Below are 25,815 nucleotides of genomic sequence, written 5' to 3'. Positions count from 1 at the left end.
ACAGGAATTGTCATGAAAAAAGGCTCTTTCCCAAGACTTCAGGCTCTTCCTGCTTCCAAAGAAGTAGGAAATACAACGAGGCCGGCCGCACTTCAGTGCTAGTCATACTTCCCTTCCTTTGCAAGGAAACTAAGATCATGGGAAAAGTTTAAAAAATTCAAAATAGGTTTGCTGATTTGTGATTTCTGGATAATTAACTGACTTTCGTCATAAAGGAAATCATCAGCCAGATCTCATCCCTTAGTGCCGCAGAGCTACGCAGCCCCTGGTACAAACGCAGAGCCAGGGTACTGCACAGAAAGGCTCGGATAGCTTTGAAGACTGGATAACAGAAATAGGATGCAATCTGGAAGAGTGATAGAAGGTCAGTACCTAAAGGGCTTTTAATAGTCTTCGCTCAAGAAAAGCGCATCAGCATGAAGGACCTCGCTGCACTGGTGGGTCGCAGCGTGACCGTGAGCCAGCGACGCCATGCAGCTAAAGCAACCACAACTCCTAAAACGTGGTAAATGAGATACTTTCAGCAGCAAAGCAGAAATCACTGCTTCTCCATTTTGAGTCATTCTGGCAACCCAGCATCAGTAAAAGCGAGCAGAAATGAAGGTGGAAAGGGGATGGGACTGCTAGAAGCATCGCGTGCAGATGCGCCGCAGGGGAGAGCTGCTGCGGGCAAAGATCACTGTTGCCAAGGGAACAAAAAAAACCCCAATCCAAACCCAAACATGGTTGTGGTATAAACAGGTCAATAAGAGCTGGAAATGAGAAGATGATTTTAACAGCTAGTGATGGGAGATATTAAGGGAGTGCTGTGAAATAAAGGGGGCAAAAAGCCAAACAGGTTTCAAGGTAAAGCACGGCTGCTTGTAGGAAATACAATGTGACATAGGGAAGGAGACGGTCCCCAAGCCTACAGCTTCTCAGATGTTCGCTGCACAAACAGGGGAAACAGCAAACTTGGTGTTTTGGGACAACCCTGGAGCTGAGAGACCCCACTGGAGCTGGGCGGAGGGAGGAACAGCCACAGACACAAGATCCCTGAAGCCTCTTCTCCCCCAGTGGCAAGCCAGCTCTGAAGATGATCAAGGCTTAACTTTGTCTTAGGTTTAACTCCGTTAAGTCAGCATGCAGAGTAGGTACCAGCTTGTTCTCGAACAGGACAAGGGAATGCATCACGTGTGGTTACACTGAGCAGGGCAAGCAGAGGACCAACGTCCATCCAACTCTCAAGCTGCTAATCTGAAAACAGAGCCGAGCCTTTCCTGTGCCCCACGTGTGCAAATTCTTGATGGTCCCCAACACCTCCCCTGCTTCCATGGGGACCGATGAAGTCACCCTGGGTTTAACACCAGTGCTAAGGTGGTATTTAAACCAGGCACCCAGTCCCACTGCCTGCCAGCAGAAAGGATGCTGCGGGTTAGCACCCAGCACGCTCAGACCCAGCGGCACATGGCTGGGCTGGGCGGGCACAGCTCTGTCCCCCATGAACACCCTCCTATGCACTCTGAGCCTCGTCAACTCCAACAAGCAATTTGCCCGTTTACCCGCTGATCAGTACGCATGGGATGAGCTCACTGTGGGCTGTACCGACCTCATGCCGGTGCCAGAGCCCAGCTTGAAGCATTTCACACCGAGCCAGCGATTCCGCCTATTGTGCGTGCCGAGAGCCTGGAAAGGGAAACGCCGTCCCAAGCCCGGGCCAGGCCCATCGCCCCAGCCCCAGCCAAGCGCACACCCAGCCGCCCCGGTGCTGCCGGGAGGGCAGGGGGGCCGGGTGGGTCCCCACCGCACCGGCGGAGCGGGCTGGCAGCCCCCGTGCCTGGGAAGGGAAGGGAAGCACAACTCCCTGGTGTTGATTAAACAGCGGGGGACGCTTGCAGGGGAAGGAAACGGAAAGAGGATCAGGAACTGCATCTGCCTGAACGGTTAAACCTGCCTCACGCAGTTAAAACAAACTCAGTCTCATGCCCTTGTTCTTCTCATTTAGTTTCAGGTCAGACTTTCCTAAGAAACTGGGAGGTGCAGTTTAGAATCCAAGCAGAAAACCAACTGACTTAATTATTTCAAAAATAATAATTACTAATTACTATTTTTTAATATTAAGACCAAAACAGGCACAAACCCCAGCATTGCGTGACAGCACAGATGTTTTAATAGCAACGAGAGGCTTCAGAAACCTTGCTCATCCTCTGATGAGTTTAACACACACATGGCACAGCACGTTTCCATTGCAAAGTCTTCCCGTGTGCCTGAGGGCGCATCCAACTCCAGAAGAAACTGCAGTGCCTGGATCTCGAGGTAGGGAAGATCTTCCCCCCACTTCCACCGCCTGCACACTATGGTAGTTGCAGGGGGAAAAAAGGGGAGGCGAGGGTCAGCCAGAATGCTGAACCTCTCAGAAAGAGGCCATTGCCATTACTGCAAACTTCACAGCAGTCCCTAATTAAGGAGAATTTGCAGGAATAAATAAACTGGCAGTGCTATGTGCGTGCACTCTGCTTCCAGATGTGCATGTCTCATTTTCACGTGGTGTCCGAGGCAGGGCTGGAAACTCCATCCCTGCACAACAAGGGGAGGAGGCAGGCACAGCGTGGGCTCCCCGTGCTGAGCCCACCCCTCCAGCAGCCCCACGGGTGCAAATCTCACCACCTCCCACACCCCGGCTGCCCTGGGCACCATCCTTCGCCCCTCAGGTGCTCGCCATCGCTCTGCCGTCACACGGGGCCACCGCGGGATGCTCCCGTCCCCGCTGCAGAGCAGGGCGTGAGCCGGGAAAGTGGTTTTTACAGCCGCTGCCTCTGCTGCTCTCTCAGCCGCCTGCTCACGACCTTTTCAACCCAAAACTTTCCAGTCATAAATATACCAGCTCATGGCAGGAAACTTGCTTTTCTTATACTTCTCCCCTGCTTTTCAGAGAGCCATTTCCAGCAGCTCACGCTCCCTGCTCCTCCAAGATATTTCAGGCACGCAACAAAATCTGTGTGCAGCACAAGGACCCCAAAACTCCCTGTAAAGGCTCACAAAGCACCGCGAGCTGCGGATCAGGCCTTGGGAGCAGCTGTACCTCCTGATCTCCCTGCTTGCCATCAAAGGTTTTATTATTATTATTCCTTTTTGACATAAACCAGTTTGGTAAGAACAATTCCCAGATGAAGCCACAGCCCGACACCCGCTCAGCTTCCTCCGGGCAGCATGGACACAGCACGGGAACTCACCACACGGCAGGAGAAGGACACAAGGGCAGGAGGAAAGGCAGGAGAGGAAGAACGCACACAACTTTCCTTTTAAAGGCTTTGGCAAATGCCAGTGAAACCGCCAGCAGTGATGCCAATGTGCGGCGGTTTGTGTCCGTGCAGCAGCAAGCACTGCTCCGCCACGCAGGGATATGAAGGGTGCGCAAGTGGACAGGCACCCCTGCCAAAATCCCTGGGCTGTGTGCTCCTGTCTCCATGCAGATGGGAATCTGGGTGCCCCTGGCAGCACCCTGTGATGGTCTGGCCAGGGGACCATGCCCTTAGCTCCACCGCTGCCGCCCGGGAGGTCTTTGCAGGTCCAGCACAGGCACATAGGTAAAATTAGGCAAGATCAGTGCCAATAAATTCCTGGGCTTGGGGAGTGCAAATGGGAAAGAGATGGCCAGCCTAGACCCGAAGAGGGACCAGCTGCCTTCAGCAAGGACAGGGTCTGCCTTGGGTTTTACATCTCACTACATTGTCCTCTTGAAAAGTTTAGTTTAGTACAACTCTTTCAGGCTTGCACAAAAGATACAGCCAAGGTAATCCCCCACTAACCAGATCCCAGCATGACCACGCTGGCTCCAGGGTCCCAGCTAGCTGAGCCGTGCCGGGCAGTGCTAAAACAGCAACCCCGAGCTGCATGTTCAAGGGATCTACCCCAAATACAGGAGGCAGCCTGGGCACTCCGACTCCAGTCACCTTTCCCGCTGGAAAAACAGGGCAGGGCAAAGGGGACCGCAAAGCCCCCTACTAACCAGGTCACCCATCAGCACACCAGCCTTTGCACCCCCCCCGACACCTCTCTGATACCCAGCGCTGCTAACGCAGACACAGCCTCTTCTACAGATGCAGAAGTTGCACAGATGATTTAAAAATCTGGGTTAAAAAAACCCCTGATTCAACATGCAAGCTTTTAGGGGAATTTCCTTCGACTCTCCCTTTCACGTGCTCAGCCACTTCTGCCTGCCCCAGCTCTCGCTCGTGCACACCCCGTGCCTGCGGGCTCCCCGCTGCAGGGCACTTGTTTCTGCTGAGATTAAATCATTACTGCAGGAGGGACCTGACGCTGTCACCACCACTCTCAGGCTCACCCTGTCTTCTAGAAGAGACTGTCAACACCAAGCCTCATCCAGGGCAGGACAGCACTTGGGCTTCCCCCCAGCTCCTCCTGCCCCAGTGCGGCTTTCCAAGAGCCATCTCTTGGCATGAGCTGCAGCCGGCACACGTGGCTGGGGGATGCTGGGGATTTCAGCCTCCAGAAAAAAAAGAAGGATCCAAAAAAAAAAAAAGTCATTTGGGAGATGTGCTGCCAGCAGGCCAAAAGCAGGGGCCATCCAGCGTTTGCCCTAAATGGGAAAGGGGCCCGCAAGCGTGCCGGGGGCAGAGCACCAGCCACGGAGAGAGACGGCACCAAGCCAGGCGGGAGAGGAGGAGACTTCCAGCGAGCAGTACAAGGGGGAGAGAGACTCCCCGCTGACAATCCCCCCGGACAAGCATGGACAGTAAAACCCTGGAGACGGGCTGAGTTTGGGGGTCCTGGAATAGGGTGAGACTCAAACACTTCAGCAGCATCTGCATTGCCATCAGCTGTGGGACACAGCCCTTCCCTGGGCAGTTGTACAAAGCATCTTGCTGCAGGCTGCTGGGCAATTAGCTCTGCTGCTTTTGGCTTTAAACAAGAACTGCAGAGTCCAAATGCCCAGAATGAGCAGAGCTGGGTCTGCTCCTTTGCAGTGACAGACGGGGCTGGGTTATCTCCACCCACACGCAGCCTGTCCTCTGTTTGCACCCATAACCCTGCGGCCAAGCCCAGCAGGGAAAGGGGAACTGGCCAAATTCCCCTTCTAACAAGATGTGGCCACTGCCATCGCACCAAGCCATGCCACAACAAGAAGTTCATATGGTGCCTGCTTGCTGTTATCACTTCTTCTGCCATCTCCAGAGGGCAGGCAGGCTGTCTCCGCTCACCACCCCACCTCACACGCTCTCCAGTGAGCTCAGCCTTACCATGCTGACTTTTTGTTAATGTTTCATCTTAATCTGCAGTGCTAGCATCTGTAATAACCACACCAGGTCAGGGAGTGTTGGACTAGATGTTCCACCAACAGAATGAAACTGCCCTTGTTTAGGAGAAGTTAAAATAAGGTAGAAACAAAATCCGAAATGTTTTTCCTTATAAAGGAAGGACAGGAGGAAAGCGCTGCGTGCATTAAGCATCAGACTTTCTCATTCAGCAGGGACTGGCAATGTCTATAGGCTCAAGGGATATTGTTATTCCCAGGCGAGTAACCAACAGGGCAGACCAACACAGCCGTGTTTATGTTAACACAAGGGAATAAACTGCCAGACCTGAGCTCTAACTTTACATTCCTTCTTTCTCCCCCCAGCCCCCAGAAAAATCCCCCTGCATCATAGTACCCCCAGTTTGGTTGGTTTAACGACCAGACAACATTCCTGAGAGGCAAATAAAACTGCCTTGCTGCCTCAATCCAGTGCCCAGGTCCTTGAGGAGCACTCCTCTGCAGAAACACGAGTCTTGCATATCAGCAACACCCTCCCACAAGAAGGACCCTTAATCACTCCGCAGATGCACACCGTTGCCACCAGCTCTGGCCCTCCAGCCGCAGGTCTGCACATGCCCTACCAGAGGCATCTCATCTGCAGCTCCAGCTCTGCTTCTGTGGGTGGTTTCCACACAAGTCTTCTCCACAACGCTTGCTTGTAACTTGGGAGAGCATTGCCTGCCAGCTGGAAGATGGACAGCTATTTCATACACTGCAGAGAAGCACTAACAGCCCAGGGCAGCTCCGGGTGCTCGCTCGGAGCCAAGGACGGTGACCCGACACAGGGCTGGGCTGTCCCCGTCCTCGCCACCCCCTGCACAGCCCGGGCACTCAGTGAGGTCTGCAAGCGGGATGGCAGAGGCATGCTCTCAGGCAGCTCTGGTGAGCCAGGCATTGTGGAAGCTGACCATAAGCAGCGCAGAAGCAGTCAATTACTTGGAGAAAGAGGTGCCCACTTGGGCACTTGCCAGCCTGCAGACAGATTTAAGCCACGCAGGAATTGAACCGCCAGTCCAGATATCACTGTGGCCAAACAGGCCACCTCCTTTACTGGCCTCTGGCGACACAATAAAAGGAGTATTTAGTAAAGCTACAAACTCACTTGAGAAAACTTGAGGATGATGAGCCATTTTGCAGCCAAGCTTCATATAAACACGTTGATAATGATGTTAGCATCAGAGCTGGAGATGAATAGGGCTGCACGGCAACAGCAGGCCTCTCTGTCTGCCTCAAGAGAGCCCCTTTCTTGCAACACACATATTTAATCCATGATCTGTGTCTGCTGCCAGCCACATGCATACTAAAATCTGATCACCTCATCCATCTTATATATATCCACGGATTTAGGTGAAGTGGGAGTGCAGGCGGAATTGCAGGGCTCGCTCACAAATTCCACTCTGTTCTGTGCTGTCCTGCTCCTCGGTGAAACCTCCGTCCCGTCTTCATTAAACACCTTCAGAGTTTAATACACAGATGGAGGCCAGGGGTGTCATGCAGCTACAGCACCCTCACGTCAGACGTGGCTAAAAGCTTCAGTGTTTTGCAGCTTTGATGAAGCCCGTCTGAAACAAACTCTTGGACACAAAGACCCATTTCTCCACCCTACCCAGGGGACATATCTGCGCCCCGCTATCTCTCAGGGCAGACAGGCCGAGGAACATCCTAGCACTGAAAGCCAACATCACCTCTCGCTCACCAAGACCCTCCTGCACACCATGTCCCCTCTGCACCTCTCGGAAAGGGGCTGTCCCAGCTCTGCTCCGTGGATGAGGAACAGCCTCACCAACCACATATCAAGTTGCTCATTAGCTGAGATACAAACACAACAGCAACAGATCATCCTCAGTCTGCCAAGGATAATATTAGGTTTGGGACACTTGGATTCCCTTTTAGTCACATTGGTACAGTCCCAGAAGAAAGTCTGCAGGCTCATCTCTAGCCGATCGATCTTGACTGGGCTGTCACTTTGATTTGCATCGCTCAGCAGCTTTGCTGATTGCTTGAGAAAATGCAGGTTTGTGTAGCTCCTGGTCCCTGAGCTCAGTCAACCATGTGTTAACTACAGTCAGCTTCACAACTGCACAAGAATATAGACACCACACACTCATCCTGGCAGAGAAGGAGACAACGTCAGCAGAAGTCAAACTCCTGTAAGTGCACTTGTGAAGACACTTCACTGAGTTCAAAGAAACAACCCTTCCTCCTCAGTTATTGCTACCACCCTACATCATTTACACAGGCTGACCAGCTACAACCTGCCGTGGTTCTCATGGTCATTCCTGTATAATAATAAACATTTTATTAAAACTATGGAGCAAGCACTCCACAGCACAATGAATATTCATGCTGCCTTCCACAGCAATGAGCTGGGATCCCGGCACAGTACAAGCTCTGCAAAGCCTTCCCTACCCGCTTGCAAGGCACAAAAGCGTGGGAGTTGAACAAGGCTTAGTATTATCCACTAAACCACAGGATGAGCTTGCAGGAACTGGCAAGCTGGATTGCTTCCAGTCATGAAAGAAGGCAAATAGTCCAGCCCAGTTCTCCCATGCCAGATATGTTGAGCATCTGCAGACTTGAGAGTGCAAAGACAACCCATCCCCGTCCCGAGAACCACGCAGTCCCCCTCCGCACACCCCTAGCAATCTATGTTACTCAGAGGCAGAGTGGTTCTATCAAACAATTCTCTTTATTTTCCTAAATTAGGCATTTTGAATGCGGTGTTTTCCTTTTACGTCTAGCAATCTTCTAGCTAATAGAGAGAAGAGCTGGCAAAACTTGAGGAAGGCTGACAAAGGAATAAAGTGAAATAAAAACTTCATCTTATAAGGAAAGAGCAACTGGAATCAGCCACAGCACCTATACACCGAGGCACAGCCAGGGGTTTGCCTGGGAAGGTCTGACTGGAGGTAGAAGGGACACAGCGGTCTGTTTGTTACATTATGCAGCAGAAGGATGGTTAGTAGGGGGTGAACTGGGCATCCTCCAGAGCAACATCCCAAGCCAGACAGTTCTAGATGCCCACGTTGTCTGGGCCTTCCTGAAGAGTTTCCCATCCCAAAGACAAGGACTTCTTTGCATCTCGTTACCACTCCTAATCTTTTACATGATGATAACTCTATCATTCAGCCACATCCAAGAGAGAATGGATATCTACCTTTCTTCTATCGCAAGGGCTCCCCCAGCCCACACCAGTCACCCAAGTATGAATTTCCAGCCCCAGCAGTTAGACCTGTTAGGCATTTACAGGATGTACTTGGTCTGCATTTCCCTTAGGTGCTTCTCCTGAGGGAGCCATGCAGCTCTCCTGGAGCTGCGGCACCAGAAGGTCGCGTAGAAGCAGCCGCAGTGTCACCCATCAAGTTTCCCGGAGCTTAATTCTGAGGACAACAAAATCTCCCAGCCTGGCAATTAAAGAGCCCCGCAATGCATTATCTGTGCTTTTGCTTCCTTTCCCCTCTGACCTTCACGCCCAGAGCTGGAAGCTCCTTGCAGCCAAGCCTGCTGGGAGCGAGCACTTTCTCAGCTTGAGAGCCAAGAAAAGCCCCCCGTGGATTACAGCCTGTTGCTGAATTTGTTGTCAAAAAAGCACAGTGTGTCAGAAATCACTAGAAGGGCAAGGGGCTGTTATTTATGACCCAGATTTATTACCACTCTCCTTCCCCAGGGCCCCTGGAAATCTCAAAGTGTCCTGGATTCAAGGCAAACCCATGAAACACAGCTCCTCAAAGCCTGTGTCCTGCTTCTCTGCTTTCCCACTCCACCCAGTCCCCAGAAGCTCCCAGAGGTGTGGCATCCTCCTTTGCCTGCCAGCATGGAGATAAACCTCAACTCCTACACCTTCCTAGAGAGAAAAACCTGATCGTGGTGCTGCGGGTGTGCAGGTCCAGCTCCTGCAGCATCCCGAACCAATGGAAAGTCGCATCTGCAATAGAGGTTTAGGAAGGCACAAGGAGGTGAGAGAATTCAGGTGGAGCCACGCAAGCAAGTCAGAACTCCTGAGGATGACCTTTGCTGTGCAGGTACCCCAGCCCACTGGCTCGAGTCTCTTGCTGTGTCTGAATCAGCTCCCAACTTCTTCAGCAGCAGCAGGCGCTGGGCTGACCCAAAGCCACAGCACACACCCCACAGCGGGATCCCGACGGCTTTGCTCTGCCCGAGGTGGCTCCCATCCCTCCCCGACATCACAAGGCTGCTGAAGCTTCTAGTGCAGCCCTACATCTTGCAAGGGACTGTCAGCAATTTGCAGATCGCATGTCTTGGCCCCATCTATAAAACAGGGATGTTTATATAACCCCAGGAAAATGCGAAGCACAGCAGGATTGTGAGGGAATACACTTTCAGCTGCTGGAGTTGGTGGAGCTCTGACAGACCACGTCAGTCGAGAATCTGCCCTTAACTCTTAATATTCAGAGGGCAACTTCCTATTTAAATGGAAAACAGTAAAGTCCTTGCAACGAAAGATGTTCCTGTTCACAACAGATACAGCCGATGAGCAAGGTATCAAATCCAAACGGCCACTTCCAGCGCTTCCTGAGAGAGACCAGCTCCCTGCAGAGCAAATGCTGCATCTCTGCTGGAAAACAGCGGGTTTGTTGGGTTTTTTTAAAGCAGTTTCTTTTCCAAGCCAGGAAAAGGACTGAAAACCGGCTTAGCTTTGTTGTTTAAGTCCATGCAATAAGGATTAAGATATCGTTGTAGCTGGGAGAAGCAGCAACCTGAATTTCAACTCAAAACATAACATGAACTTCTGCTAAAATTCAGACAACTTCTGCCCCCTAAAGCTATCCTTGGTTTTACACAGCCCTGCCCTCCGAATTTTAAGCCAGCAGGAGGGAAATATGACAGTAAAAGCTTATACTTCGGATCCATTTGTATGTCAACAGCCAGCACTTTTTATTTCATGGGAAAATCTGTCAGCAGAACGTCCTGAGCGCAAGCAAGGTGCCTTTGAACAGTACGTCCGACGCAGAACCGGATTTCCCATGATTTATGTTGTGCAATGCTCACTGCTGCCGGGGCACGGAGGGGCTCACACCAGAAACAGGGCACTGGCGGCCACCGAGACAATGCGCAGCCTTGTAGAAGAGAGAGTTTATCAAAGAAAAGGAGTAAGTTGCTCGGGTTTGATGGCTACTCGGTGCTGTATGATGAACTCTTTCACGGCACAAAACCGGGGGCCATGCTGTCTGCCTGTTGTTTAGATTCACAGAGGGATCTGTATCGCTCTGCGGGAAACCAGCAGCAAAACAAACCTCCTTTGCGATGCACGGGGTCTGGCAGATGAGCAAAGCCTGGGTGAGCAGGCAAGCCTGAGCTTTACTAGAGATGGAGCAGGGTCCAGGTCTCTGCTGGCCTCAAGAGGAAACGCTGTATGCAGTGAGAGGAGGGGGAGGAAGGCATCAAGCCAAGAAAGGGAGAGCTCAGACTGAGTCCCCACCCCTCCTGCTGCAAAGCCTTCCCAATACCCCTCCTTCTGCCTCCCAGGTCTTTTTCTCCAAAATATCCCATCTTTTCTTCCCCCAGGTTTGCAGCGCTCCCATCCACGCAGTTGCCTCACTGCCTCATAGTTAGCCCCTATGACTAAACCACCTCTGCATTGCCCGCTGTTGCGCACCCCCTTCCTCCGCCCCTCGGTCCCCTGTGCTGCTGGCTGTCACCTTCTTGCCTTTCTACAGGGTAAGATTAAGTTTCCTCTCCAGCTGCAGACGAAGAGCCCCCTCAAGACAGCGAGGGGGCTGTGGAGCAGCAACAGAAGTGAGCAGAGGACACCAGAGGTGGATCTGAACCTGGGGGATCAACCATGAGATAAGAGGGCAGTTTTAGCAAGCCAGCTTCAGCACCGGCCTGGGTGCACGTGTGCATCTGTGCCAAGAAAAGACCTCTTGCCATATCATTTTGGAGCAAGCATCCAAACCACATATCTCAGCCATCACTGAGGGTATTACTCGAGATCCAGCAACATCGCCCATGTTCTCACAGCACAACCAGCAAATAGCCCCAGTACAGACACCAGCACTACCACTAACACCAGTCTGCTAGAAAAAAACTGATGAGCGAACGAGAGAGCAGCTGAAGAACAACCTGCACTTAAACAGGCCATTCCAGTGGGTGTCCCAAAGGGTGAAGAGGGACAAGAAGAGGAACCAGGAATGCCAGTTGGAAACACTGCCTACGGCATCAGCTCTTGCTGCACAGGGGACTGGGAAGGGAAGGGTTTCCTGGTTCATGGCCAATACTGCTGTTCCTCTTATGGAGGATATGTCTTCCCCAGGGTGTGTTTCAATTGAAAGCACGAGACACACAATTTCCATAGTTCACTTTCCCTCTTTACCCACTGGGAATTTCTCCACAGTTTCTGGAAAAAACCCACCCCAAAACACAACCAACTGCCTGCTCACCAACCATAGTGGTTTCCAACCAACCCCCTTTTTAGACAGCTGAAGTTGGGTTTGATCAGTTCTCTACTTGAGCGGAGTGAAGAATGCAAGAGAGAAAAGAAATAGTAAATATTTTAGGTGCTGAAGATCACCCCTTCCTGGCCCACACAGTTCATCTGCTTTCAAGGTTGCCTGTTTTGCCTCTAGCCTGATAAATCAGTGAATAAACACGAGCCCTCCTGGTGAGCGTTTCTGGAGTGGCAGCTCCAGCCTTGTTGCTCCAAGTCCCATTGACGTCATGGAGCTGAGAGAAGCCACAGGGGAGAAGGAAAGAAAGAAAGCAAAATTGCTAAATGCTTCAGGGTCAGGGGAGGGGACTTGGGGGGACATGTCAGGCCCGTACCAGAAGATCATCTTCTGGGGGAGAGGGGGCTACATTTAAAGACTTCAGCTGAAGGTCATCAGCAGAAGACAGGAGAGAAGGACAAGATGTCCCCTTCCATCTCCCTGGTGAACAGAGGAGAGTCAGACAGCTCTTGCTGATGAGCAGAGACATGTAAGCTGGTGTTTGGTGCTGCTCCAGCTGTGGCCATAGCACAGGCAGGCGATTTTGCACCGCTAAGCAGCAGAGTCCCTCCAGAGGAAGCTCTGCCTGCTCGTGTCGTGCTTGCAGTGACTGAAGGACAGACATCGTGGCCCAGGAATAAATCCCATATTCTTGCTCTTTGGCCAACACTACCCAGCAGAGGCGGATCCAGTGAGAACGAATTGTGTTTCCAGCCTGATGTTCAGCTACTTCCCAGCCCCACATCTCAGATTAGCACCAGCCATTGCCTCCACCCCGTAGGGAGCCTCATCCCAGCCCTGCACAGGGATGCCGGCATCTCAAAGGGGTCAAATTCCCAGCTTTATCATGACAAATCCCTTGCAGCTGTCTAGCAGAGGATCCTGAACTGCCTATGAAAAGCGGAAAGTATCTACCTCATTTTCCATATAGGAAGTTAGAGCACACGTGTTAAATGATTTATGCAGGGATACAGAGCGATTTAGTGGGAGAGGAGGAAAAGGACTCCAACAGCCCAGCTTCTAATTGCCGCGAGATCATTCCCTCCCAGTGCAGCTTAAATCCTGACTCACTGGTAAATAAAAGCTATGCCAAAAAAGCAGATCTGTTTAGGAGAGAGGCACCCAGATGCTTTTAGCACCGTAGCGAGAAATAACTATTTTCACTGAATAAAATCCCTCCGTACATGCACGTTTCGGTACTCGCTGCTGTAATCCTCAGCAGTTATTTGCCTTTTCACAGCCGAACACAACCGCAGTGCCCCGCTCGCTTTTGGAGCCGAAATTCAAGCCGGCGGGCGCAGGGAGCTCCCGGGGGACGAGCCCATGGGAGGGCAGAGGCCGGGGACAGGGAGGCGCGGGGGTCCGCAGCCCCGCGGCCCCCCCCGGAGGCTCCGCTCCTGCAGCCGGCCGGGAAGCGGACACCGCCACCTAACGGCACCGGCCCGGCCGCCTCCAGCCCCCCCGGAGCCGGGCTTTGGCAGGGACAGAGGCAGCACCCAGCGCATCCCCTGCCCCTCCGGGCCCGGGGTGGGTGCTCCTTGCCCCCCCCGCCCCGGGAGCGAGGAGCAGGGTGCACATCCCAGCATTGCCGCTTCCCGAGGCTGAGCATCCCTACCCTCTCCGCAGGCCCCACGAGCTACTGGTGGCAGGTCATCCCTGCCTGGCCCATGGGCACCCTGCTCCCAGCCTGGACGCACCCCTGAGGATAGGGATAAGTCAGAGATGCAAGACTGAAGACCCTGGGGATGATGATATCCACCCTTAGCCCGCTAGAATCCAGTGACCCAGATTGCTGGGGTACAGCTGCTGACAACCTGTCGTGGTTTAAGCCCAGCCGGACTAATCACCACACAGCTGCTCACTCACTCCCCTTCCTCAACTGGACAGGAGAGAGAAAATATGAAGAAAAGGCTCGTAGGTCGAGATAAGGACATAGGGAGATCACTCACCAACTACCATCATGGGCAAAATAGACTTGACTTGGGGAAATTAGTTTAATTTATGGATGACCTGCCTCTGGGGTCTTGTAAAGTGAGTCCAGACACCCCAGTCACCTGGACCCAGCAGGTTCGTACTTCTTAGAAGCATTCAAGTGGTTGGCGAAGACAACCAAGATGCTTTCTTATGCAGGGATCCCCTCTGCATATATGCTGAAAAAGCAGCAAGGAGTTTCTGGAGCGCTCTTTACAGGGTCTAGCTTGCAAAGACCAGTGGAAGCAGTTGAAAAAGCCTCTTCCCTCCCCTTTACAGGCAGTATAGTCAAGGAAAGAGGTCTCTTTGCTGGAAAGTGGGAGATCTTATGCCAATCACTTGCACAGCCCCAGGCAATTCACTCGGTCTCTGCACAAGTCATCAGGATTTTGTCTCCAGGTACACTTACAGAAGTCATCACCCAAAGACTCTGACCAGACCTGGGGTCCCTACAGCACTGTCACAGCAACATCAGTAACAGTACAGTCCACACAAAACACTCCTGGGCAGGAGAAAGCACCACCATGGTCTGGAACAAGGCTCCCAAGCCAGGATTCCCACCAGGCCAGGCAGCGGGGTACCAGCAGTACGATGCTCTGTAGTTCCAGCACTGCTTAGATGAGATGATCTTGAAAGCTCTTTGCTTATATAGACTGGGTAGAGCCAGGGACCAGCTGGTACAACAGCTCAGGGACTGTTCCTTTTGAGGAAGGTACAGAGATATAGACCCTCACACAGGACATGATCTCAGATAGGGACCTGCCCAAACCTCAAAGCCCAAGTGAACATCTCGGAGACAGTGAAATGGAAGGAGCATGTGACTTACTGTAGCTCACACAAGGCAGTGGCACAGGGACAAAATCCCAGACCCAGGCACTGAAAGCAGCCTTACCCATGCCGCTGCGTGGCTCTGCCCAACGCGACTGCTCTCACCAGCCTCACGGTAAAGCAGAAACAGGCCCTGGGTTCAAAGCCTGGGTCTGACTCCCAATCCAGGTTTCCCAACCTGCAGTTTCACACCACCCAACTCCCCAGGAGCCGCCTTCCAGCTTCCTAGGTGTCCCTCAAAGCAAGCATCCCTGCCAAGCATTCAGGATTTTAACTCTTTCCATTTGTCCCCCTAAACCACCCAGATGGGCTCAGACACACATTGCCCCTGACAAAGGCTCTGGCTTCATCTGAGATGCTCAGCCACTGTGAGTGCCTCCATCCCGTGTATGCTGGGCAGGCCTGGTGCTCCATGCCGCTGAAAGGGATCAGGCGCTCAGAAAACACCCAGCACCTACCAAGCACACGCCCTCGGCCCCCAAACCCCCCACGTCAGCCTCCCTCCGCATCAGCAAGGTCTTGCCTACATCACCAAAGCCCCTGGCTCCAGCACCGTGACTAAAAACTTGAAGCACACAGCCCTAGAAAGAAAAAGCATCTGAAACTAATAATAAAAGCATGTCCTGCACTCATCGGGAAGGAAAGGAGAGAGTGTTACATGCAGGCAAGCAGTGCCAGCTGGCAGAAGGTGGGCTGCCAGCAAGGGGCTGCCACAGGCATGTACAGATGCTGCCCCAGGTTGGGAAGGCACGGAGGGAGAGCCCAGCACAGGGAGAGTAATTCCTGAATATATGGACCAATACCCTCATTAACAGCCACACCAGAGGGTGCCCACACTTCTGTGCCTTAACCCCACTTCTCCAAACCCAATGGGATTTTGAAGAGTCAACATTTCAGACAACAAAAGAACCAAAATATAAGTGTTTTTCTGCTCCAGTGTGTCAGAGAAGCTTGGTTGTCTTGATGATATGGTTTAATTTTCCAGATCAGACAGTCAGCAGTGAAATGCAAAAAAACCCTTTATTTCCACAGCCTCAAGCTACAACCTTCCTAGCAGTTTGTGGTCAAAGCTACAACCTGGAGATGGTGCAGAGCTAATGGCAGGCTCCCCCACAAACCCTGCACCCCAGCAACTATGCTTATCACTCCTCAAACTGGTTTCACTGGAAACCAGTATTTGTTCCAAGAATGACTGCTTTAGTTTATAAGGTATCTGGTAATGATGTAATCACAAAATTAATAGACCTGTTTATGTAGCACCAACTTCACATAGACATGGACCAGGCCAAGGGAAAAAAAAAATCTTCATTTTGATACAAGACATTTTTTACAGTGAGAACAATCAATGACTGGAACAACCTCCCCAGGGACATCGTAGAGTCCCCATCGCTGGAGATTTTCAAGCTGTGATTGAACGTGGTGCTAAATAATCTCATCTAGGATCCCTTTCCCAAAAAAGGCTGGACCAGGTGATCTTCTGAGGTCCCTTCAAACCTGGGCTGTTCTATGATTCCATGAAAAAACGCACTTTCAGGTTTATTGCATGACTATCGCTTGCAAAACTAATGCATTTTACTCACCTGTAAAACCATGCCCATACTCCCTCAAGCCACAAAACAGAGCTGTTTATAAGTTTTTGACAACATTCTTGGCATCAGCATCCCATCGCTCTCTTGAACGTTCCATTGAAGGGCTATGTCACTTCACCCGCCGCTCAAACAGCAGCTCGGGCTCACAGTCTTCCTGTGCCGAGGATGCGGTACCCGGGTACTAGCACAGGACAAATAAATATACCAGCAGCAGCCTGAAGTGCTACAGGAGAGGCAGAGGGGCTGCTGTGTCCCACTCAAACAGGATTGTGGGGAAATTAATTTTCTGTGTTGGTGCTTAGGAAGGAAGCTGCCCTTGCAAACAGAAGCAGTTGGGAAGCAGCAGCAGGCATAGCCCAAGAAACTCAATGTAAGGGGGTCATTGTCCATAGACATTGGTAAAGCACATATGTAAAGGATGCTGTCTCCATCAGCTGTTCAGAGTAGCCATCAAGCACTAGTAGTCCAGGTGGAACAGCTTCAGATCCCACACCCCTTTTAGAGACTCACAACTCCCTTTGCTGCAGTGTCAGAACAGCTTCAAGTTTCCAGCTGCACTTCTGAGCTCCCCCCATGCAGGCAGGAACTGCTGCCATCCCCTTTCGCCTACAGAGAGCTTCAGCACAGAGACCCAAACACCAAATCCTTACCCAAAACCAAAGGGTAATGGGAGCACAAACACCTTTTCCCAAGGACTTACAGAAAATCTGGGGCAGAGCAAGAAATTCCACCTAGATTTTCTCAGGTACAAGACTGCTCCTAAAACAGGACTCGCTGCCCATCAGGACCTTCGCTACTGCCTGTATGATGCCAGGGTCCGGCCGCAGAGCCCTGAGCCCGACTACAGCACTCACAGCATGAGGCATCACTGCTCTCTAACAAATTATTCTGTCCATTAGTTACAGCTGCAAGCACCACATGGAGAAACCAACAGGACATAGATATTGTGCTTCTGAGATCATTAAGGCAACAGAAGACATGTGTTGACCCAGACATACTTCCCTAACTACGTACTTGCTCCTACTCAGCATTATGGTATGCTGGACCTTGGAAGCGCCCTGACTTGCATGAGAAATGTCCTCCCTCACCCCAGCAGCATGGGAATCGCTCTGCTGGGAGGCTCCAAGTCATCCAGCAAAGCACGAAGCAGGAGGACAGGCAGCAAAGGAGCTCCTGCCCCAGGGTTAGCCAAGTTCAACAGAGCGGTGTCGAGAAGAGTTACCTGCGCTGTCACGCGAGAGATGAGTTGTGCCCCACAACGGGATTGTATTTAATGGAAATGAGCAGAAATTCCAGCAAATTTAAGAGCAGACATCAGGAAATGGATAACGCTTCATACCTTGACATGCCTCAGACAACTGCGGGAATGTGTCCACTGGCCAGGCAGGAGCAGGCAGCCAAGAGCGGGCTGGGAGCAGCATGGAGCATGCCGCCAGCAGCACAGAGCATGCTGCTAACACAAGTGTCTGCAGAGGCAACTCTGCAGCCTCATGAAACCCAAACCCTTCCCTGAGAGGGGGCCCGCATGGACCTACTATTAAATGAGCCGAAACCTGCAGTCACAACAGGTTACCACAGAACACCTAGGATGAAGGTAAATGCTTGAACGAGAAACTCGGGTGAAAAAAGCTGCAGGTAGTTTTTGCAGTGCGTAGCATGCAAGCCCGCGGCCTCGGGGGACAGGGCATCGCACACCACAGCGAGCCATGGGGGTCAGCACCAGGTAAAGACACAAGCAGCAGGACGCTGACAGCAGAAGGGAGGGCTAAGGACAGACCAACAGCCGCCAGCAAAGGCAGGACAGACAGGAAGGTGTCCCTGGGTACCAGGGCTGGATGAACACAGTGGAATCTAACAGGAGGCAGAACGATCCAGACCGTAAATGCCCAATCTGGTGTCCCATGCGTGTGACACGCTGCAAGCCAGAGAAAAAAATGTTTGATAAAGGAAGGTGTACAGCTGTAAGACGACCGCTAAAAAGAAACATTAGACTTATCTACCGTTCCCCAGGAATAACAGGGACACCAAGAAAGCTGAGATAGAAAAGATAGCTAGAGTGATCAGAAGCAACCCCAACCCCTCTGCCTTGCTACATGCATTTTAAAGATTAACTTCTATTAACAAGATGAAGAAACAGCACATTCCCCCCAACAGCCCTTCAGACCTCTGACATCTGCATAAAGGGTCACTACCCTCTGTTCCCACTGCTCAGGCACACAGTACTTCCCAGGTGGCTCTGAGGACCACTGAAGATGCTCCACCTTGATGCATTTAGTCTGAGAGCTGCTGCCTGCGCAGCCTCCAGAAGCCGCACGCTGCAAACAGGGACTGTCTTCTTGCTGCTCAGATCATTTAGGTGCCTCGTATGATATATAGAACTATGTTAAATTCTGTATGAATACGCACACCCACAAACATGTCCACAGCAGATATATATATAACTGAAAGAGTATGATCACCAATGGGTTAATAAACAGCTCATCCTTCCTGATGGAGTCGAGCAGATTACAAGCACCTACAGCACTCCCAGTTGCCTGCTGCTGGGCCCTGCCTAACACATGCCACTCATCCCAGTCAGGTGTTACAATTACCTACTCATCATTTGTTAACTCTTCAAATGAGTTTTTCCAGTGCAATTTTAAAGGTGACATTAGTAATTTACCTGGGAGATCAGACATCTCTTCCCATCACAGTTGCACCCACCCTGTCACCCCATCATTGCGGTAACCAAAACCTCACCAACCGGGGTGCTGTGGGCCCTGCTTTTTCTTTTGAGAAGAGGTAAGAGGCCCCATGGCATTGAAGATTAAGGCTGTGTAGAAAGATCAGGACTAGTCGAAAGAGCCATCTGCTAGGGAAAGACAGGAGAGCCATCTCCAGGCCGCCGCCACCAAAGCAATCTGGCAAGGCAGAGAGAAGGGGCAGATGCAAAGAAGACAACAGCCCCAGCGCACAGCTCCCAGGCCCCAAAACCCTTGGAGAAGGATGCCTGGAAACAAATTCATTTAGAGCTAAGGCTTTTCATGCAGCATTAGTTTGCGGAAATGTGTGAGAGATGGTTTAACCAGATTAAAAGGGACTAGCAGGTGATGTGATAGTGTGTTTCTTATACCCACAGGCACCACCTGAGACTGGTACCTTGTTATAGAGACCGAGGAAGACCCTCGCTGCCCCAAAGCTGGCACTGTACCAGGCACAGACCTACAGCATCACCTCGCACCTTCCATGCCTTCCCCTGAAGCACAAGGTGCTTGTCATCCTGAGACAGGATCCTGGATGTGCAAGAAAGCCTGAGCTCCCCCCTGGGCGGAGGAGACCCCACGGGACACAGGGAGCTCCAGCAGCTGTAGGAAAGCAGCCCCCAAAGAAGAGGCCAGGCCCAATTCCCACCCACCCTGGGGTGCCCTCGCCCTATCTGGCAGCCCCACACGCAGCTCAGGAGTCAGCTATTCCCACCCACAGCAGAGTATTAATTAAAAGCATGTTTAGGGCCAGAACAGTGACTGGGACGTGGCCCCCAGTGCTGCACAGATCTGCTTTCATCTGAGTCATCATTTGGTTAGTCACTAAAGCCAGAGCCCCAGCTGTCCCGCTGCCTGCGCCGGGAGCGCTGCCTGCACGGCCGCAGCGGAGGGGAGCCCGGGGCACGCTGAGCTCTGCTCCCTGCTCCTCTCCCCCACCAGTGCCAAAGCCCACAGCCCTGCGAGACCCTCGGAGCCCATCAGCTGGCACAGCCTGCTTATGCGGCAGCAGTAGCGGCTCGCCCTGCAAAGCCATGGACCCAGGACCCAGCAGCGTGACCTGGTAATATGTCCCTTTTGTGCCCAGAATCTCCTTGAGGACAGTTTTCCTCTGTCCCCATGCACAGGTTTGGCATTCCCTTCAACACTGCCCCAACTGAGCAACTTTCCCTGCCTTCACTGACCCCTCCAAGCAGGGACCTGCTGAGAAGACCCAAGACCAGCTCTTTGGACCATGTATTCCCCCATCCCATATTTCACGCTGGAGCTGCATCTCAAACACTACCAAGACAGCCTGCATGGCTCTGGGGTTCTACACAGCACACAACTGCCTCGTGCTTAAGTGCAGAGCAGCCGTGTTCATCATCCCACACCAAGCCCCCCGGCACAACCGCCTCAGGTGAAGGCACACACCACGCTTACACCTGGCCCAGGCCACCGAGCAAAGCCGCATGCCCTGCCTGGCCCCCTGCACACAGCTCAGCCACATCCGAACCACCCCCCGAAAAGCCAGTTCCAGCAGAGGTCCATGAAACACGGATGCACTCAGACATCAGCGATTTGCAGACATTGCTTGTGCTCCCAGGGGTTAGCAAGAGCTCTTGCATCTTTGCACATAGACACTTGTCTGGGGGGTGCCGAGGTGGTGCACACCCTGGGAGCGGGTGACAGCCGGCACGGGGGCTCTGTGCTCCTCGCAGCAGCTGAACACAATGTGCAGCTCAAGGGCTGAGAGAAACCCACCTTTGATGCTCTTCTGGAACAAAGAGCCCCGGATCACATCGCTAGTTCCCTTTCTCACCAGCGACCCTTTGCAGAGCCCCCAGCCGCCTCTGCACGGAGGAAGGGGACCCAGCGCTGCACCGAGAACGTAATGAGAGATGTGAAAGGCCAAACCACAGCGGGACCAAACTGCCCCTACCACCCCCTCCTCTCCTGCACGTCCCTGCCTAGCAGAGACCTGCACGCAGCGGCAGGGGCTATCCAGCCCAAAGCCCTGTGCTGCTGAAACGCCCACCAGGCTCTGAGTTATGAGCAGCTCTCAGGAATGCTTTGAAGTGGCTCAAACCAGAGGAGAAAGCATGAGCAAGAGAGATGGAAAGAGGGACAAGAAGGTGCCATCCACACTCTCCAGTGGCGGTGGGTAACGGAGGATGCTCCTGCAGGTAAGTCCTTGTCCAGGGGCACCGGCTGCTCTCGGCACATCCCCGGACAGGGCCCAGCGGGTCTGGTACAGGCCAGCCATGGGAGCAGCTTTCTCCAGCCACAGTTTCGCTCCACCCTGGCTTGAGCATTTCCTCTCATCCCTGTGGTTTCCCTCCAGCACCGATGCCCAGCAACCAGCTGGGAACGCCCAGGAGAAGAGGCCTCGTGCCTCCCCGGGGCTGCCATGCCAGAGGAGGGAGACCCGCTCTTGGGCTGCAGCACACCGGGTCTGCCAATTTTGGCACAGACACCCCCTCCCTCGCTTTTCCTCTTTGATCCTGGCCATCCTGCTCATGCATGCAGAGAGTGAGCCTCGTGGGTGACGCCACGCCGCCCGTCCCCTCTCCCTGCTAGTAGAAGCAAACTGTTACAGCCGCAGCTATCCCAGAAGCAGCTCACTGCACCGCGGCTCCCCAACAGCTCGACATACCCGGGAGCAGTTTTTGGAACCACTCAGACATGCATCATCAGGCAGGATTTGCAGGGAAGCCAGGGAATTAAATGGAGTTATTCATTCCTTCTCTTACCCCCCTCTTATCCTCCTCCCCCCCGAACGCCCTCACGCGTGGCCAGAAAGGTGAAGCAGACGCTGGGTCGCCAGCCACCAGCTCCGGCATTACACAGGGAACAGCCACCGGACACACAGGCAGCTCCTGCCCAGCCAGGCAGGCAGGATGGGAGGGCAAAAGCCGGGGGAAGATACTTCGGCAAGCAAGGAAAGCTCAACCACAACACACACACAAACTCAGGAGCCAACCTTCAGAGCAGAAACGCGTCTCCATGCCAAGAGCCCGGCTATTTTCCTCCCTCTTCCCAGCTCGCAGCTCTGAGCTAACAGGCTCAGCATTCATCCCCCCGCGCCGTGCGGCACATGGGAGCAGAGCGGGGGGAGAGAGACTCAAATGAAATCCAGACCTAGAAGGCAGTTTCTTTTTCCCCCCTGCTTCCCCCTTCACCCCCCTCCCAGCTTCTGCTGGAACCACCTTCTGTCTGGAGGGCTCAGAAGGATAGGGAAAAAAAAAAAAAAGAAATGCAGAAAGGAAGCATTGCGAAAAAAAAAAGAAATAAAGGAATCGGCTGAAATCCACCCGGAGCGTGGCTGTTTCTCTTCTTAAAGCACAGAAGCTGCTGGAAAGGTAGGAGGGCAGAGGCAGAATATAACATATTAAAAGATCAATAGCCTACCTGAAATCCGGTCCCTCTCCATTACTACGGGATATATTTAGCATCCGCGTGTCACGGCCGTCCCTTTTTTTGGTGGCGTCCCCTTCTTTCCCCCACTCTCCCTCCCTCCTTGCCTTGCCTCCTCCTCCTCCTCCAAAAAAAGCTCTTTGTCTGGTCTAATTTCTTCAATCTGTTGCAATCATGAATGCATCCAAATTACCACATTTCCATGTGCTGATCATATGTTTGTGCTCCAAACTGAAGTAGCTTTGTCTCTTTGAATTGAAAAGGAAGAGTAAGAGAGGAAGAGAAAGGAGGAAGAAAAAGGAAAAAGGGGGTGCATGACCCAAAAAAATCCCGTAACTCCCTGAAATACTCCACCAGGCACAGGAAAACTGGAAATCCCAAGTCCTCTGTAAAACAGTCTTAAAGCTACAGCATGCGAGTGTCCAGGGGAATGCTCCAGCCTCCACAGCTCCCTCTTAATATCCACCAGGAGATGCTTAAGGAACTTGGCTCCTTGCAATAACAGAGCGAACAACTCATCCAGCTTCTCAAATCTCTCCCCGCTTCCCCAGTCTTATTTTGCTGCTATTTCCTCTATCCCCTCCTCCTTCCTTGGCTCCAGCATTTTAAAAGCGCACAGATTCTGCACGTTCCCCCACCCTGCCAGGTCTGAAGCTTCGATTCATGCATAAACTATTCGGCTGATGAAGGCTGACTTCATTCCAAGCACAGCATCATGGGCTGCTGCCGCTGCTACCAGGCAGGACCCGAACGCCGCACATGTTTACTCGCCCTGTGCAACCCGCCGGAGAGCTTCGCCGCCGGCCCTGGCACCAAGTCTCTGCTTCGCCTTCCTCCCCAGCGCAAAGCAGCGATAAGGGGAGGATTTCTGCAGTGAGTCCGAAAGCAATAGTGAAAGTCTCTGCCCCGGGCAGAAGTTCTTGGTCTTCTTGGTCCCACGGCGGAACGGAGGTGGGATTTGAAAGCAGCTTTCCTTCCCCGTGATGCCCAGGCAGGGCACAGGGGTGCAGAGGAAGCGGAGCAGCCCTGCGGAGCCTGTCACCAGATCCTCCTCTCCCCGGCCGGGATGGAGGGATGTGCGGCCGCAGCGATGGGCTGGCCCACTCGGAAACTTCCACTTGGCCGACGGCCAGGGCAGGGAGCAGGGACGCTGTGTTAGCACCTCCACTAAGACAGTGCCTGCGCTGCCTGTGGGCACAGCGCTGCCCAAACCGCCCCACGCAACCCTCCCGTGTCATCCGCCGCCGATTCCTATTGACAACGCGGAGCCTGAGTCACCCAGCCAGATGCGAGGGCACAGGCTCTGTCCCCAGAGCTGGCAAACAAGCCAGCCACAGCCCCACAGCAGAGATGGCAGACACTGGCAGGGATGGCACGGCTGCCACGCAGGCCAGGTGTGCTGGCACAACCCTCCTGTGCTCGACATCATACACGTGACACTTTTTGCCCCCAAATGCTCACAGTTCATGTGGAAAATCACAAGTGTGATAGCTGTGACAGAGCCTGGCACCTTCCCGCCCATAGCACGGGCAGAAGGACAAATAGTTTCCTGGCTGGATGAATAAATTTCGAAGGAAAGACTCCAGGTGCTGCTGGGACCTTTGGATAGTCTGGACCTACCTTGTGTTGCTTTTCAATATGAAAAATCCCAGAAAACTTGTGTGTTTCCCCATGCAGCAGCTGATGGAGAGTCACTGTCACCAAACCGGAGGAAGGAACACTGCTAACGCAAGCGGTGGGTCAGGCCAGCACCCCCACCGCACAACAGACAGCAGAAAGCTAGTGGGACGCAGCCCCAGGACGGTCCATTCCTTAGGGAAGTCTCTCTCTAATCCCCAGCAGGTTACTCGCTGGGCAGGGAGGTTTAGATTCCTTCCCAAATTCCTGTTCATTCTCTATTTGCTATTAAAGCTCTGCATGTTCCTGCTGCCAGTGCCCAAGGCATTAGAGAGGGGACAATAAGCAATGTTTTCCCATAAACAGTCTGAAACCATGTTTCCTGCCTAAGACCTCGAAGGTGCCAAACACAAAGCAAGGACCCAGGGGAGCGGCACAGCCTCACGCAGCACAAAATCCACTCCACCGCCTCCACCGAGCAGCCTTTATGGCCAAGCTCCTTACGCTGGAGAGGAAGGGAAAAGCTCAGGGGAAGTATCAAGAAAGGAAGAAGGTGAATGGAAAGGAAGAAGGGACAGGGGCAGCACACACGATTGTAGACTTTAACCCATCAAGACCCAGGTGATTAGGAGGGACAAAAGCAAAGGCATCACTTCTCACAGCGCTGAGGCACTCAGGGAAGTGAATCCAAACAATGACTAATGCAATTGAACTTTAAAATCATAAAACCTCCAGGTAGATGCTCTCATTCAAACATTAAGTCCTGAAGCAAATTTTAACGGATTCACTTTAAAGGTACAGTCTTGCACCTCCATTTGAAGCAGCGCTCGCAAATCGCTCCTGCCACTGCTGTGGCTGGTAGCGGCACTGGGGTGTCTGCGTTTGAGAGATGTGGGTGCTTGGCCATGATGTGCCCACGATGCCAGCATTGGCATTTGACCCCTTCAAAGGTGCAGCTCCAGCAACCTGCATTTTACAGGGCTGGGGGGGTCCCCCAACCTCCTTGGTTTTTGAGAAACTCACCACATGCCTATTTAAATGGGTGTTTGGAGGCCTGTGCATTGTACAAGTCTATACAGAGAAAGAGAAACTATACTGCATTTCCTAACACCACCGTTTAAAAGGGTTGGGGGGAGCCAAGCACATCTGGGGTTTGAAAAGGGGACGGAGAAGACTCTTCCCTGGCTGGGGCTGTTTTCGCAGGGTTCACAGCCCCCCCAGGCTGTCTTTTGGCAAAGCCACAAGGAGAGGGAAGAGGCAGGAGCAACTTTTAGGAAACCACCGCTATCTGCCATAAAGATAAACCCAAATTTCCATTTGCAAACAAGCAGCTGAAAGAAAGCAGGAGCCTTACTCCGCAGCCTCCCCACGCTTGCCGAGGCTGGCACGGGGGTGCACACGCTTTCCCTCGCCCCACCTCACAGGTTTAAACATTACCGCGGGTGGCAGCCAGCAGGAAGCACTGCCAGGTGCAGAAAAAGCTAGGAAGGAAATCACAAGAAAGTAAACCAAAGCCTGCTGCAGGCTCAGTTTGATTTTTCTCTCTCTCTCACACCTTTCCTAGCCCAGCAACGCCCAAGCCCTTTGCTAAGCAATAAATTGCTTGTTGTGCACGAACATGTAGATAAGCAGGGAAGGAGCTGTGAAGACAGCACAAGCTCACCCGCAACCGCGGACATGCCACAGAGCCCGGGACATCAGTGGGCAACCAGGAGGGGATTTAGGACTAATCGACGCTGTCACCAGCCATAGCAGATGCCTGCAGATATTCAGGTAGTCCTATTTGCAATTCCTTGCCTGCCTCTCTAGGTTCATGCTGTGATTACATTCCCGTGGCATTTCATCCAACAGAAGAGTTTTCTTTTCTACCTAGTTCACACATGCAGTCCCATAGTCACAGCCGGCCACTTCTACCAGGTTTTTAGCAAACG

At 52.6% G+C, this 25,815-nt stretch overlaps 1 protein-coding gene across 1 annotated transcript in view; it reads right to left on the bottom strand.

The window, feature by feature from the left end:
• SEPTIN9 (septin 9) overlaps nt 1-22,305 on the bottom strand; it is a 104,211-nt gene extending 81,906 nt beyond the window's left edge. The window contains exons 1-2 of the mRNA XM_059828364.1: nt 22,262-22,305; nt 21,834-22,066 (exon numbers count right to left, since the gene is read on the bottom strand). Of these exons, the coding sequence (XP_059684347.1) occupies nt 21,834-22,066; nt 22,262-22,305 (277 nt within the window). The remainder of the gene's footprint in view (nt 1-21,833; nt 22,067-22,261) is intronic.
• Between the last annotated feature and the right edge of the window lie 3,510 nt (nt 22,306-25,815).

This window comes from Gavia stellata, chromosome 22, assembly GCF_030936135.1.
Source record: "Gavia stellata isolate bGavSte3 chromosome 22, bGavSte3.hap2, whole genome shotgun sequence".
NCBI classification, from domain to species: domain Eukaryota; kingdom Metazoa; phylum Chordata; class Aves; order Gaviiformes; family Gaviidae; genus Gavia; species Gavia stellata.
The sequence above is the reverse complement of the archived record's forward strand: the minus strand, read 5'-3'. Positions and strand labels throughout refer to the sequence as shown.